Source organism: Mixophyes fleayi, assembly GCF_038048845.1.
Source record: "Mixophyes fleayi isolate aMixFle1 chromosome 4 unlocalized genomic scaffold, aMixFle1.hap1 SUPER_4_unloc_3, whole genome shotgun sequence".
NCBI classification, from domain to species: domain Eukaryota; kingdom Metazoa; phylum Chordata; class Amphibia; order Anura; family Limnodynastidae; genus Mixophyes; species Mixophyes fleayi.
In genome coordinates, this window is record NW_027445889.1 from 56,087 (window position 1) to 71,255 (window position 15,169).

Sequence of the window (15,169 nt, forward strand, 5' to 3'; positions counted from 1 at the left end):
TTGATGATTATCTGCATGTAAAAGTTTTGTTTCTATTTGGTGCACGGAAAATGTCAGAGACAGCTCCCGCCGCAGCGCCCGCTGCTCCAGCAGAGGCCCCCGTCAAGGGAAAGCGTCAGCCGAAGAAAGCAGCTGCAGGAAGCTCCAAGAAGGGCAACAAAACGTCCGGTCCAAGCGTGTCTGAGCAGATTGTTAAATGCGTGTCCGCATCCAAGGAGCGCAGCGGTGTTTCCCTGGCCGCCCTGAAGAAGACCCTCGCTGCTGGAGGTTACGATGTGGAGAAGAATAACAGCCGCCTGAAAGTGGCGCTCAAGAGCTTGGTGACGAAAGAGACCCTGATCCAGGTGAAAGGCAGCGGCGCCTCCGGTTCCTTCAAGCTGAACAAGAAGCAGCTGGAGAGCAAGGATAAGGCAGCTAAGAAGAAGGTGGCGGTGGTTAAACCCAAGAAAGCGGCAGCCAAGAAAGTGCCCAAGTCCCCGAAGAAGTCTCCCAGCGCAGCCAAGAGCCCGAAAAAGGCCAAGAAACCGGCAGCAGCCAAGAAAGCAGTAAAAAGCCCTAAGAAGCCGAAACCTGCTGTGAAACCCAAGAAGGCGGCCAAGAGCCCGGCTAAAAAGGCAGCTAAGCCCAAAGTGGCTAAGAGTCCGGCTAAAAAGGCAGCTAAGCCCAAAGTAGCCAAGAGCCCGGCTAAAAAGGCAGCTAAGCCGAAGAAGGCTGCTCCTAAGAAGAAGTAACTTGGAGCCGCACTCCTGTCAATCACACAAAGGCTCTTTTCAGAGCCACCCACTCGGTCTCGACAGAGCTATATAGTATATATCCCCCTCCACACACACTTTTCTGTTACTCTATGGGGGTGGATGTGTGCGCTATGAAGCTGAGCTCTAGAGTAGCTGTTTCTTTCCGGCGGTGGTGCGAGAAAAGAGATTATAGCCGTATATACTGACTCCTGCCGTCTTATTATAAAGTGTCTGCAGCTTGTTTAAACGTAACGTCAGTGCACCGTGACAGTGCCATATATGGTTCACTTTTGTTTAATAGACGACACCGCCAATCTGGATGGGGGAGTTTAGTTCAACTGTGTCCGTTATCTAACGAGCATTACAATGTAACCTCGTCTAACTCGAGTTAACACACAGCTAAAGCGGGATGTTATAGTCGTGGATCAGCTCTTTAGGGACGGGGTGGGTGGCTCTGAAAAGAGCCTTTGTGTTGTGGGGACAATTATCCAGCAGGAAATTACTTGCTCTTGGTTGGTTTATGGCTCTCGGTTTTCTTGGGCAGTAGGACGGCCTGGATGTTGGGCAGGACTCCTCCTTGGGCGATAGTCACCCCACCGAGTAGCTTGTTGAGCTCTTCATCGTTGCGCACAGCCAGCTGTAGGTGACGGGGGATGATGCGGGTCTTCTTGTTATCACGGGCGGCATTCCCAGCCAGCTCCAGAATCTCAGCAGTCAGGTACTCCAGCACCGCTGCCAGATACACCGGGGCGCCAGCTCCCACACGCTCCGCATAGTTCCCCTTCCTCAGCAGACGGTGAACGCGACCGACCGGGAATTGGAGACCGGCTCGAGATGAGCGAGTCTTGGCCTTAGCACGGGTCTTACCGCCCTGTTTGCCTCTTCCAGACATTTCAACTTATGTGTAAGTCAACCTACAACAATAAGGCTATCTGTCCCGCCTCCGTATATTTATACGCTGTAGGGACAGACACCCTTCTCTCATTGGTCCGCTATCAAATTAGCTAGTGCCGCTCAAGTTCAAACAAACACCAATCCGCAGCAGCGGGTGGGATTTGACATCGCACAACATCCAGTAGTGCACAGAGCAGACTGTGGGTCTCATTTACATGGGCTGCCTATAAATAGAGCGGCTGTGGGAGGTATCAGGAACAGTTTCTGCACATTGTGATTGGGATCGTTTTGTCGCTATAATGCCTGAACCAGCCAAGTCTGCCCCAGCAGCCAAAAAGGGCTCAAAGAAAGCCGTCACCAAGACCCAGAAGAAAGATGGCAAGAAGCGGAGAAAGAGCAGGAAGGAGAGTTATGCTATTTATGTCTACAAGGTGCTGAAGCAGGTCCACCCCGACACCGGCATCTCCTCTAAGGCCATGGGCATCATGAACTCCTTCGTCAACGACATCTTTGAGCGCATTGCTGGAGAAGCTTCCCGCCTGGCTCACTACAACAAGCGCTCCACCATCACCTCCAGGGAGATCCAGACCGCCGTACGTCTGCTGCTGCCCGGAGAGCTGGCCAAGCACGCCGTGTCCGAGGGCACCAAGGCCGTCACCAAATACACCAGCGCCAAATAATTCACCCGTGATATCCTGAGACCACAAAGGCTCTTTTCAGAGCCACCCACCTTCTCTCTGATCGGGCTGTATTCACATTCCCTGTAAGTCATAGATAACAGGTTTTCCTATACTGTACCACCACCATCCCCTGTACGAATGTTTATTACAATACATACAATTCTACCAGCCAACGTTCTAAATAAGCCGACTTCAATTTAATATTTTGTCTGTCTTGCAGCATCTATTTAACGGCTTGTAGAATGAATCAGCTCTCGCCCATTGGGTAACCCAGACGTACTTTAGTTACTCTAGGAATCAGTATAGACCCAGGCAATGTTTCGTCCTGCACCGAAGGGAGAACTGTTGTTAAAATGAATTTTAGGGACGTTACAGTAACACTTAAAAAAACGGGATAACTTTTAAAACAGGTTTTAGATCTCAACATGTATAAAGCACCCGCCCCTCCCAGGTCATATAATGTCGGAAAGCTGGGTAGATGGGAGGATACAGCTCGTTCGAATGCGCATTTGGTGGCTCTGAAAAGAGCCTTTGTTCTGTGTACGTAGGAGGGACGAGTATCTATGCTCTCTCCCCTCGGATCCTGCGGGCCAGCTGGATGTCTTTGGGCATGATGGTCACTCTCTTGGCGTGGATGGCGCACAGGTTGGTGTCCTCGAAGAGCCCCACCAGATAAGCCTCGCTGGCCTCTTGCAGAGCCATGACTGCTGAGCTCTGGAAGCGCAGGTCGGTCTTGAAGTCCTGGGCGATCTCACGTACTAAGCGCTGGAAGGGCAACTTGCGGATCAGCAGCTCGGTGGACTTCTGGTAGCGGCGGATCTCTCGCAGAGCAACAGTGCCGGGACGGTAGCGGTGAGGCTTCTTCACGCCGCCAGTAGCTGGGGCGCTTTTCCTGGCAGCTTTGGTCGCCAGCTGCTTGCGGGGAGCTTTCCCGCCGGTGGACTTGCGAGCGGTTTGCTTAGTTCTAGCCATTATTCAAAATTATAATGAATATTAAAGACGGCAACTTAACAATCTTATTTATACATAGCGCTGCACGATGATTGGATGAGTTAAGCATGCCCCCCTCCTGATTGGCTTAAATAAACTGTGGACTATTTCAAATTAACCCGCCAGTAGTAACGTACTTCCCAGATCAACGGTATACTAAGGGGCATATTTAAGAAAGCACAATAGTGCTTACCGGCAAATTAAAGTCCCTGTTAAGCCTTATTGGCAAGTCGGGAATGAAACGATTGGAGCGGGAAATCATTACTTTGTTTCCACGCAGCGTTCAAACAGTTGTTTTATTCACGGAGTGGGACAAACATCGACCATTAACCCCATGCTCACCACGTTATTGGGATCTGCCCATTCTTTGTTGGTGCCAGAGTCAAAAGTTGCAGTCAACACTTTCTTCACATTTTTTTTTTTTATATCCACTTAACTCTCATGAGGCTGCTGACAAAACTACAGTGTTTTTATTTCATTGTTATTAATGTGCCAGCTTGAAGGCCAGACTAGTGAAGGGTTACAAGTCCTGCTGGTCTGTTAGGATAAGGCACTGAGACTCCAAAAAGACAAAGCACCATTAAGAAAGGTCCACTTCCTGCCGGAGATCCAATCTTTGTCACCAACATTTATTTATCCAGCGCCAGCAAATTCCATAGCACTTTACAACTGGGAACAAACATTAATAAAACAATACTGGGTAATACATACAACATAGTTGCCAACTTTCCGGGAGAGGGGGCAAGACTGGAGGGCGGGACGAGGCCAATCGCGTCATTTAAACCTTTGTGTCCCTTTGACAGACTCATTTTGGGACCTAATGTCACCATGTAAGATAGAGCCTCCAATAGCCTCACAATGAGGCTTAGTTTACTCCTCAAAGTCCAGCTTAGAGTAGGATTAAAAAATACAGTGTTATCCTGCACATATCTTGTGTTAACAAGAAATTCTAGTTAAGTCCCCAAAAGATAACACTCACCCAATTCGGTCACTGAGAATGTTAGGACTGGTGAGGGGTTACACTGGACTGACTGAAGATCGGGGTGCTGCTGGAGGACTGTGAGGTTCCACAAGTCGTCTTCCGTCACAGCAGGCACACAGATGCACAAGATCAGCATGGGCTGAGAGCTCAGGCACAGTGATCAGGACCGCAGTCTCGCTGGCAGCATCAGCAGCCCAGGTTGTAGCCAACCCTGGGTTATCTGCTGTGAGCTTCAAAGAGACAGGTACAGTGTTGTCTTTGTATTCCCATTTTGTGATAGTGTGACTCTACAGTATTACATGTACTTCATGGATGGGTTGCAGTCAAATGTAACACGAGAGACAGTGTTGATCCTGTACATAGAAGGCTGTAACTAATTACTGTTGTTGTTTTAACCCTAACCCCTAATAGTGCCCTTTTATACTACTACTGCACTTATTATAATATATAGGTGTATTAAAATAATTAGAATATTACTACATATTTTATAATATTTGCCTGGGAGGTTTTGTTCCCACATAGGGGGTACCAGAGGTGATAGCTTGGCAAATAAGGTTACTTTTGGGCCAGTCAGTAAGCTGGCAACAAACATGGGCTATACGTTACCCTGGTATCCTCACAGATGCCAATCAGTTAAGAGCAGACAGATTACCTTTTATCCAGAGACGAATAAAAGAACAATTTAAGTTTTCATATGTAACGTAATTTATGGTCAGTGGGCAATGTTATAGCACATTTTACAATCGTTTTGTTGCTTGCGTTTCTTTGAGGCTAAATTGTGTTCACCATCAACTCGCACAATGATTTTGTTCCCTTGTGCTCACCATCAACTCACACGAGGGAACAAAATCATTGTGCAAGTCAGTGTTTGTGTTTTTCCACTATAGTTCTTTATTACAGTCTATCTAGACCTTGCAAACATGGTGTGAAGGTAGACTTTAGCTGAGGCTACACTCATTCACTGCTTGTAAAGTGACAACATAAGAAACACAATATTTGCTAGAAGATGCCTTATAAGCCACCATCATCCCCCAATTGTATGAAATATTGGCACTATACATTTCTTTTCAGCAATCTACATATCTGCAAAATATATTAAAGAGGGACACATTGGACGTTAAATATTAAAAAAGAAAAGTTTAGAGTCAAAATACTGCTGTATAACATGATTGATTTCAGATCCAAAACAGAAAAAGGTTTTAAAATTCATCAACGCTGTTTATTTAACAAATTGTTTTTGCGCTTTCCAAAAGCGAATTCCAGTAGAAAAACGTAGGATCAGTTTATCATGTCCCAAACATGTAGTTCAAGTGTTGAGTTGAATTCTCTTCATCTTGTCATTGTATCCCATCCCATCTCTTTATTCCACCTCAGGGGGTGAAGGTGCCTTTGGGAATGAAGACTGGACGCTGACCTTTAGACAGGTTTGATATTTGTGGGCAGCTTTTAGTCTTTGCTGTCTGGTTTCAAGAAGGCACTTTCAGTTTACAGCTCCCTAAGAAATACTGGAGAATCCGATCCACCACCCAGGCCAAGCAGAAATCCAAACACAGAACTTTGGCAATCACCAGCTTGAACTGTAAAGAAAAATATTATGTCAGGTAAATCTATACTGAAGCTATGTCAGTAGGTAAATCTATACTGAAGCTATGTCAGTAGTATATTAAATGCAATGTCTGCAGGAACAAACACCCATATGTAATTCATAACATTATAGGATACCAAAACATAAAGTAAGAAAGAAGCTAATGACAGACAATATATTATTACAACTTCCACTACCCTTTAACAGTATTTGAGATATCTGACATTGTATTTGCTGTGAGGCTTCTGGTAAGCCATTGCTCTGCTCTATAGAATGCTCTGCAAAAATGGCTAAGGAGAAAGACAGATGAGCATCATTTAGATGCATTGTCCTATATCCTGTTGTAATGTGAAGTTATTTAACCTAGTAACAATGTTGCACAGTGCTGAGTACATGTGTTGCTACAAGGTTCTTGTATAAAAAGAGTGTGTACAGCAGTCTGCCCAAGCCTCCCTTCAGGGCATATATGGATGTGCCCTTCATTAGATCACGGATAGGCAGTCAGAGATCACATGCGGAGATATCCTACACCCAAACACCTTCCAATGTATGGAAATGTTTACACACATTTGTGAATGTTATTAGTAGCTCAGTTATATCAATGAATAAATGAGGGATTAACTTTAATCCACTGCTGATGCACCTCTTTTCAATTAATTTCAAATATTCATCTTGCAAATCCATTAATCAATGCTACATTTGATGGACTGAGCCTGTGAGAACATACTTATATTTGTAAGTATTCACTTTGTTAAAGTCTTCCATTGTCTGGATTTACCCTAAGTGGACTAATAAGGAATATACAGACCAGAACATTTTCTCCCCAGAAATTATTTATGAGAACATGCGACAGTGGTTTGTTCCTAATAGACAATAATCATTTGACTCTAGCAATTTTCTACAGTCAATTAAGCTGCACACATTTAGTATTGTCTCCCAAGAGCCTCATTTGAAGATAGATCAATAAATATATTATATATTAAAATCAATTTTTATCTACTTTCACTGCAGTGATTATGGTACACATCACTTTTTTTTTTTTTTCTTTTATACAATTTGACACTAGTTCTTAATAATGGTTTTATTTTGCTTTACAGATTGAATTGAAAGTTGATGTGAGTAGTTTTATTGTACACATACCTGACAATATTAGTGCTGCCTATTTTGTTTGTGTCCTGGCATTTAGTTATGGAGGAGAGCAGCCACCAGGTTTAATCATTTACTGAGCTCTACACAAGGGTACCTTAATATGTCTCATAGCATACACATAGAGGTAACATGAACCTATATATATATATATATAGTGCATGGATGGATACAATCATATGGACTACAGAAGCCAGAGAGTGAAATCTAGAAACCACTAACTATAGGTAGTGAGGGAAGATGACCATCCAGTCACATCAATAGAAATTACTCCAAAAAGATAGTTGTCAGTAGTAATTATGTAGGTGCATTGGCTATCAAGCTCCTGGGATTTGTACATCCATAATCTACTATACACAGTCTCCTGAAATGTACATAACTAGACAATAATAGAATGCATTTAAATCTGGATTACTATTGTTACCTCCATAGGGATGTCCACCAGGCCAAACTGCTCATTGAATTCTGGAGATGTGCCAGAAAGAAGACCCAGGATGGCCATACCAGATAACACAATACTCCACAACAAGGGTTTATTTTCTCGTAGGCTTTCCATGAAAGGATGACCCTAGAAACACAACACAAGAGAGATATCAGTCCAAGACATGGCAAGACAGAATGTCTATATTGGTTCACCTCTTTGTGGCCCAGTGTGTAAAACTAAACGTGTGGCTACAGTAGCAAATGTAACGCTGTTAATATAAGTACCATCTAGTGGTATGTGTATGTATGCACTTGAAGTAACAACTTCTATAAGAGTTATATAAACCAGTAAGCATTATTACTAAGATTCCTGTGACCAACAGTGTAAAGCACCACACACTTTAATCCATGCCTTGGCTGTCCTGCATTGAACCCAGCATCCTGTGCCAGATTTCTGCCAGTTTCCCAGCACTCCTGATCCATAGTAAGTAATCAGGAAGGATTCAGCCAGAGGAACAAGCAAAGAGGTGCAGTAGCAACTACACCAGGGGTTGGCAACCTTTTTCTTTCAGTGTGCCAGCTACAATCTAGTCAAGCCCATGTGTGCCAGTTGGATGGAGAGAGAGATATATATACACACACACACACGTCTCATTTTATGATGCCAATATCATATTAACAGTAATGGGACCAGCAAATAAATGTCATGACACACAGTAGTGCCCCCAATTCATATCATGACATATAGATGTCCCCCCACCCCCTAGTCATAGTATGCCACAATTGCCCCCCCTAGACAAAGTATGCCACAGTTGCCCCCCCCTAGTCATAGTATGCCACAGTTGCCACCCCCCTAGTCATAGTATGCCACCGTTGTCACCCACCCCCCTAGTCACATGGATGTGCCCCTCAATTTTTAGTGCCACTCTTACTTACATTTTGCAGACACGCATCTTCCTCTCCAGAAACCCGGGAGATGCTTCAGTAAAGCAGCAGATGATGGCAGAAACAGAGCTTCGGCACATGCGCAGAAGCTCCGTTTCGGCCGTCAGCGGCTGCTTTAGTGAGACAACTGCAGCGCCGGCGTGCCAGACAGACGTGGTCCGCGTACCACGTCTGAAACGCGTGCCAGGGGTTGCCAACTCCTGAGCTACACGTTACCAAAGAAGCAAAAGCAGTTCAAAATGCCAATGAAGGAGTTTGATTGTGAGAGGGATCCTACAAATGATCCATGCTAGTGTCCACAAAGCCCATCATGTTACATCTAGAATATTAGCATTCACCCCAAGCACTTGGGAAGTGAAATACAATGAGCTAAAACAGACACTGGAACGGATTTAAAGGAGATAAATGATTGGACAGAGGTGGTACAGACAGAGTAAAGTAAATGCACATTTTATGTATCTGCAATGATCCCTACTGACAACCTAGTGGGGTCTAAGAATAAACAGATTCAGATTTTATTATAGGTAATGTTATCCTTAAGAGGTGGCCTACATGCAAGTGAAGGTCTAACATACTGTAGATGATCCAACCTACCTTGTAGTTGATAGCAAATGTGGCCATCTGCATAGCCATTGACATTATGTAGACTGTACTATTCACCAAGCTTGGCTCAAATTCCTTATACAAGTCCACAAAAACTTCTTTGCTAGAAAAAAAAAGAAGCCAAGATCAATAAGAAAATCACCTCCACCATTTACTAAAGATTGCTTGCTGAAGGCAAGTGAACGAGGGAAAAAGATCAGGGAGCCGGCATTAGGGTGACAGCAAAGTGAAAATGCTCCTCCGCCATTCATTTAGGCTGGAGTTATATGTGGTCTACAAATGGAGTTTAAAAACCCAAGGTGGATTATTATTGTTCAATGTCAACCATTTTTGTTTTATATTTAAACGTGATCATCTATTTCACTCATCTTTCCCTGCAAATGGGTGATGCATCTACACTATACTATTACTATAGAGGTCACTCATCACAAGTAGACATCAGCTGTCCAATGTGCTCTCTCAACAAGATTGCCCTTTCCCAACAAATAACTGCCCCCCCCCCCCCCAAAAAAAAAAAAAAAAAAATACATGCCACTCTACAAATACCACTGCTACAATCAAGCCACTAATACCTTGGCTATTTTAATATTCAGAGACCTGTGTCTTACCTGACTTCTGTTCGTTCCAACGCTCCTCTGTATAAATAAATGAGGCTGCAGAAATGGACAAGGAACTGTAAGAGCACGGTGAGGATCGTGTACAGATTAAAGATGTTGGGCAATGGGCGCTCTTTCGAGAGGTATTTTAGTGGCTGAAAATGAAAGTGAGGAAACATATATGAGAGTAAAAACAGAGGTGACAAATCAGAACAAAAACACCTAAAAGAGAAAAACATAACGCACCTTAGAACGGGAGATGAAGAGAAAGCAGCCAGCCAGAAGAAGCCCCTGTAGTGTCGCCTGAAAATCGCTGAACTTCACTCCCTCAAGATACAGGACGCTCTGCCCATAGGCCAAGATAAGGGCATTTAGTGCAAGGATTTTAAACATTTGCAGCGTTGTTACCAGAGTACAGCGACCTTGTTTGATAACATGGCAAACTGCAAGAAGGAAAGAAACAAAGTTACTGTTGTAAGATGCAATAGGTTCTCTTCATTCCCTTTGTCTATTAAGAGTCTGCAACTCTGCATTTCACATAACCCTACTAAGCATACATCATCATTTATTCCGCCATCTCCTGCTGTAGATCATGAGCTTAGCAAGTTGTGTGTCATTAAACAGAGTTCTCCACTTTGCTCTTCACAGTATATTACAAAATAAAGAGTTTAGTTACTAAATATTTGTCATGTCAGCATCAACTTAACCTCCTATGTAATGCAAAAAGCACAGCAGAAATCTGTCATACCCCAGGTCATAAAAAAAAAAAAAACCTCAGCTTGATAGAAAAGTACAAAGTCAGAAATCACATCATTAATTCTGCCTGTCAAACATGCTGTTGGAGGGTGCTCATAGCAACCAGAAATCACCTACATATTGTGCATAACTACGTCCTGGAGTTACATTATTAAGCACCCACATAATGCCAATCTCCAAAATGGAGCCAGTACAACTAGAACACTGAGATTTTCACACCTGCCTGCAGGCAATTTTCAAATAATCTTTTGAGCACCCTCTAGTAGAGCAACCCCAGAATATCTGACAGGCGGATCAATGAATTATGCATCTGAACAGATCTGTAAAGTAAATAAATGTGGCACATGTTACAAGTGTGGGGAAACAATGTTTAGAATGGGGAGGGCCATTAGAATGAAGTTAAGTGATAGAACAAGATAGATTGGTATATTAGAATGTTGTCATTCTTCACCTATTTCTTAGGTTCTGGTGTCAGTCACACATGCTGTAAAATTTGCAAATTAGCATCATACATGCACTTTGGCTTGCAATGGGCTGCTTATTTGTAGGCATCTCAAAAATAATAAAAAAAAACACAAAAACTTCCTGTGAGGTGCTCAGATGCCCTCTGCCACCCCTATGTATGTTAGATGGCCCAAATACTTGTAACAAATTAAGTACTCTGGGCATGTGTACTCACTGCACTGTATAGATGATAGCTTGGAGGTGAAAGGAGCAGCTATGCTGGCATCTCCCAACTTCACAACCTGCACCTGATCCTCCTCCATTTCTTTCAGGACCTGGCTGATCCTCTCCTGGAAATAAACAGAGCAAAAACATGAAAGTGGCACACAAAAAAAAAAAAAGCCGGAGTAGTGGAGGTAAAGTAATGACATGTTATACAGAGAAAAAGACACTGTCCTAAGCAGTGAGGCGACTAGTTCCTATAGAATCAAAAGTCAGATTTTTGGATTAGTATTCTGAATTGACTGCCATCACTGTGTATGTGACAGGTGCATTTTAAATGGGGTTACCTACTGAACTCCACTGACAATGATGGTGTGACAGGTAAAACATACCCCACATACTGAGACATATAGCTATTTTTTTTTCTGTAAAACTCTCAGTACGTGGGGTACATTTTTCCCTGTTTGTATTGTAAGGCAAAATATATTACTGTAATAGTTTTATTATTTTGTATTAATGTGATGTGTTGACGCAATAATAATTTACTGGGCTTCAGAACTACAGGGTTTATAATACTGGAGAGCGATCCCGTGTGATCGGATCTTCGATCTAGGAGATGGGATGGCTGCAGCGCAACCTCCCTGTTACTTCAGTAGTAGCTGCCTCTTTGTGGAGGCAGCATTTTAGTGGCTCAAGATTAGTGCCTGGAAAATTACAGTTGAAGCCTGTGTGAGCTATGGTGCTAAACTAAATATATTATCAGACAGTACCTGGACAACGAGCTACTCTGATCTCCCTATAGAAAAGCAGATTAAGATTAGGCTAAATAATGCTCAGTCCTGCAACTAGACAATAAGTGCTGGTGAAGTCTGTCTTTTTAAATCTACAATTAGCTCAATACCTCTTTATTGAGTACTGTAGTAAAAAAACAACTGACCTGTTTCACATTTCAAGAAAAAAAGAATTGTTTTTGTTTTAGTGTCTACTAATTTTAGGACTTTACTGTGACAAAGGAGACATATTGAATATATCTGTGCTGCAAGCTCACAGTGCAACAGACTACAGCTTTGGGTAATAATTTGTGTTCTGTGGGAGCAGTGATCCCCATATTAGTCTACATGACACTGAGGGGGAGGAGGGCGTAGCCAGAAGTGGACAACACCTTTAAACACTTCTTATAAAACAGTAATTATTCAACATAAAGAGGAAAACCATGTTCTATATATTACTTTAAATCACGATCAGCATTTATTTACAGAGCACCAGCAAATTCCGTAGAGCTTATTATGCAATTTATGTTCTGCACATAAAATAAAAAAAGGTTCTCTAGAACTTGCAGCAGTATTTAGGAGTCTGATGTTATTACAAGTTACTGGAGTGGGCTCCCTCTGCTGCCATGTTTATGACCTTGAGCTCACCTTATGGGCAGCCTGTTCCTCGCGCTGTAACATGATCCGGTTCTTAGCTGCTCTGGAAGTCGGTTTGATGGAGTTGCTTGAAAATGGACCAGGATGTTTGCCATCAACTGCAGACTCACGTGGCTTTCTCTTCTTTTCAGGCAGACGTTCTGGTGCATTGGCGAGCAGTGCTACCCCTAAAACAAAAAAGAGAAGAGAATTCAAGGTCTGTGTTTTAACGAATACAGGGTGTAGTGTCTATAGACCTTTAAACTTAATTTATGTATGATTAAGGAAGGGTTATGCTGTAGCAAGGAAAATTATTTAGCACAAGGTCAGCCATGTTAGTCAGATATCTGTAAATGAACACAGATGTATTATCTATAGTAATGAATGTAACCATTAATATTCAAATGTCAAAGCTGTTTACACAATGTCACTGTGACTGAATCACTTATAAGTAGCTTATGGTATAAATTTATTTAAAGGAAATAGTGCAGGGCACATTTTTATATAATTGCAAATGTACTTATTTTTGATATTGTGGGTATATTGGTAAGAGATATCTTTATTTCTGAGACCAGGGAAATAAATCTGTTTTATCTTTGTTAGAGAAAATGCATGATTTCTGAGGTATATATCGGATACAATAAGCCTCTGTGGAGGAAGTCTTGTGTATGTGGGGAAATGACCCGTTTGTGGTTTTGTACCTTTCTTTGGAAATGTGTATTCTGCGACTGTCTAAAGAAAGGACCCATGTTAATATCATGTAAATTAGACCTTTTGATGTGTGATGGTCCAGCACCTGAAGGAACAGGAACATTTTATTAAAACTATAGGCTGGGATTTCCTGCATCTCGTTTTTAGACGCAGGAAATCTAGTAAGATAAGTGTAAATATTGTTAGCTTTGCATTGCATGTAAATCCATGTTTGAGTAAACAAATTGCATCCTGATCTAAAAATAGCTCAGACCTCAAGGGGCAGGTTTATCCAGTGAGGCTGTGTTCAAATCTGTATAAAAAGCACTGTCTTGTATTGAAAATTGTTCTTTATGTTCCATCTGACCTGCTCTCTGGTACCTTCAACCAGGGTGAGCAAATAAACTTCACTTGCTTCAAAGATCTGCTTGAAAACTTCTCTATCACTGTGACCTACAGATAAGACCCAAAATCTAATGGGTTTCCGGCTGTTTGAGGTTTGGACCAAGCATCCTGTACCACCGCTCTGCCCGCTACTCAGCAGCTCTGACCAGAGTGATAGGCCAGGGGGGATCCATCCACAGCAAACCTGATCCATAGGAAGAGGTCAGGAGTACCAGCCCAAGTACACCAGTAACGGGGTATACTCACAGCATCAGCTACCCAGAAGAAACCCTGTTCTGGATGTGGGTAAAGGAATCCAGTGGTGGCAGCATTTGTAAGCCCTTCCTACTGCGGTGAGAGGGCACATTTGGGATACTGAAAGGGAACGTTGGCAAAGTAAGCCCAGCCAGTTCCCAGAAGCATCAGACAGGGTGGCATAGGTGGTCCATCTTGTCACAAATAAGTGGACTTGGTTAATCTAATACACCAAAATATGTATGTATAAAATAAATACATATAGAATGTGTCAACTGTGTCAGAGCCAAATCACCTGCACTTAATCTAAAATAAATTACCAAAAAAAGAAGAGGTGCATGATAAATGTAAATGTTATAACAATAATTAAAAGACAATTACAAATTGCATCAAAAAGAGGACCTTTGTACTCACCGCAAAATCAGTTTCTCTTAACCCATTTGGAGGACACTGCTTACTATGGGATATAGAGGGTGCAGTGCTGCGAGTAAGACTAGGTACACAGTGACCCGATTATTGCACGTAAAACCACTAATCAGCCGACATCCGACCGTTTGGTCAGATATCGTGTGAGTGTGTATATGACACAATGATCTGAAGTCATCCAAAAGTGCCGATCATCGTTTCATTTGCCTGGTCGTACCGTTTAATATTTTCGAACCAATCACCGACCGATCATGTAGAGTGTATGCACTCATGCTCATCATCTACATAGTTTACAGACTCGGGCTCTTTCAGCCGATGCTAGCGATGAATGTCCTGGTGAATAAATGTAGAGAGTGCTGTAGAAGGAATAATTCATTTGTTCGTTCTGAGACAGAATGTTTAGTTTCAGAGTCACAGAAGATAACAAAATTTGTTATGACATGTGGGTAGCTATAACAAGGCGGTTTTAAGCAGTGTGACAATAATGAATGAATTAATATTGTGCTGTCATTCTCTGAAGACTAGAGGACCAGATGAAGAGCACAGATCTGATGGTAAATCGCGTCAGTTTGTATGCATAAATCGTCAGACTGATCAGACTTTCAGACGTAGGAACAATCGTTTGCGATAACACGTCAGTCGGAAAATTCTTCAGTGTGTACTTAGCCTAAGGCACTAAATTATAACAACTTGTCTAGTCTAATCTCTCCCCTCTATGCCCCCTGCACAGAGCATAATCAATTTATTTAACTAACAAAGCCCTATAAAGATTGGACTAAAAGCCACAAACAAACAAGAAACATGCAACCATAAAGTTGCCAAAACAAAAGAAGTGGGAGCGCAGTGTCCACCAATGGGTTAAGAGAAACAAATTTTACGGTAAGTATAAAAATCCCCTTTTCTCTTGCACAGCCATTTGAAGGACACTGCTTACCATGAGGACGTTCCAAAGCTGCCCCTATAAGTGGGAACGCTCAGATTGTGTCGTACCCAAAACTTTCGGACAAA

The 15,169-nt window shown here is 42.6% G+C and overlaps 5 protein-coding genes across 7 annotated transcripts in view; 2 read left to right on the forward strand and 3 right to left on the reverse strand.

Moving 5' to 3' along the window:
- The first annotated feature begins 50 nt into the window (after positions 1-50).
- LOC142111443 (histone H1-like) lies at positions 51-783 on the forward strand. Of its 3 annotated transcripts, none has more exons than XM_075193812.1 (2): positions 51-629; positions 678-783. In XM_075193812.1, exons 1-2 carry the CDS (start codon positions 51-53, stop codon positions 729-731), a joined length of 633 nt encoding a protein of 210 aa, XP_075049913.1. In that variant the 3' UTR covers positions 732-783. The 3 variants fall into 3 exon arrangements, with proteins under 3 accessions (XP_075049913.1, XP_075049914.1, XP_075049912.1); XM_075193813.1 differs by having other exon boundaries at positions 693-783; XM_075193811.1 differs by having other exon boundaries at positions 51-783.
- A 398-nt stretch (positions 784-1,181) lies between these two features.
- LOC142111439 (histone H2A type 1-like) lies at positions 1,182-1,637 on the reverse strand. The gene has a single exon (XM_075193807.1). The coding sequence runs from the start codon at positions 1,624-1,626 to the stop codon at positions 1,234-1,236; it is 393 nt and encodes a 130-aa protein (XP_075049908.1). The 5' UTR covers positions 1,627-1,637; the 3' UTR covers positions 1,182-1,233.
- A 265-nt stretch (positions 1,638-1,902) lies between these two features.
- LOC142111454 (histone H2B 1.1) lies at positions 1,903-2,355 on the forward strand. The gene has a single exon (XM_075193828.1). The coding sequence runs from the start codon at positions 1,928-1,930 to the stop codon at positions 2,306-2,308; it is 381 nt and encodes a 126-aa protein (XP_075049929.1). The 5' UTR covers positions 1,903-1,927; the 3' UTR covers positions 2,309-2,355.
- Positions 2,356-2,851: 496 nt separating this feature from the next.
- LOC142111451 (histone H3) lies at positions 2,852-3,282 on the reverse strand. Its single transcript, XM_075193824.1, has one exon. It carries the CDS (start codon positions 3,278-3,280, stop codon positions 2,870-2,872), a length of 411 nt encoding a protein of 136 aa, XP_075049925.1. The 5' UTR covers positions 3,281-3,282; the 3' UTR covers positions 2,852-2,869.
- A 2,115-nt stretch (positions 3,283-5,397) lies between these two features.
- Positions 5,398-15,169, reverse strand: part of ATP13A1 (ATPase 13A1) — a 51,828-nt gene continuing 42,056 nt past the window's right edge. The window contains exons 20-26 of the mRNA XM_075193808.1: positions 12,419-12,594; positions 11,014-11,128; positions 9,825-10,021; positions 9,591-9,733; positions 8,974-9,085; positions 7,436-7,579; positions 5,398-5,857 (exon numbers count right to left, since the gene is read on the reverse strand). Of these exons, the coding sequence (XP_075049909.1) occupies positions 5,747-5,857; positions 7,436-7,579; positions 8,974-9,085; positions 9,591-9,733; positions 9,825-10,021; positions 11,014-11,128; positions 12,419-12,594 (998 nt within the window). The 3' untranslated portion in view covers positions 5,398-5,746. The remainder of the gene's footprint in view (positions 5,858-7,435; positions 7,580-8,973; positions 9,086-9,590; positions 9,734-9,824; positions 10,022-11,013; positions 11,129-12,418; positions 12,595-15,169) is intronic.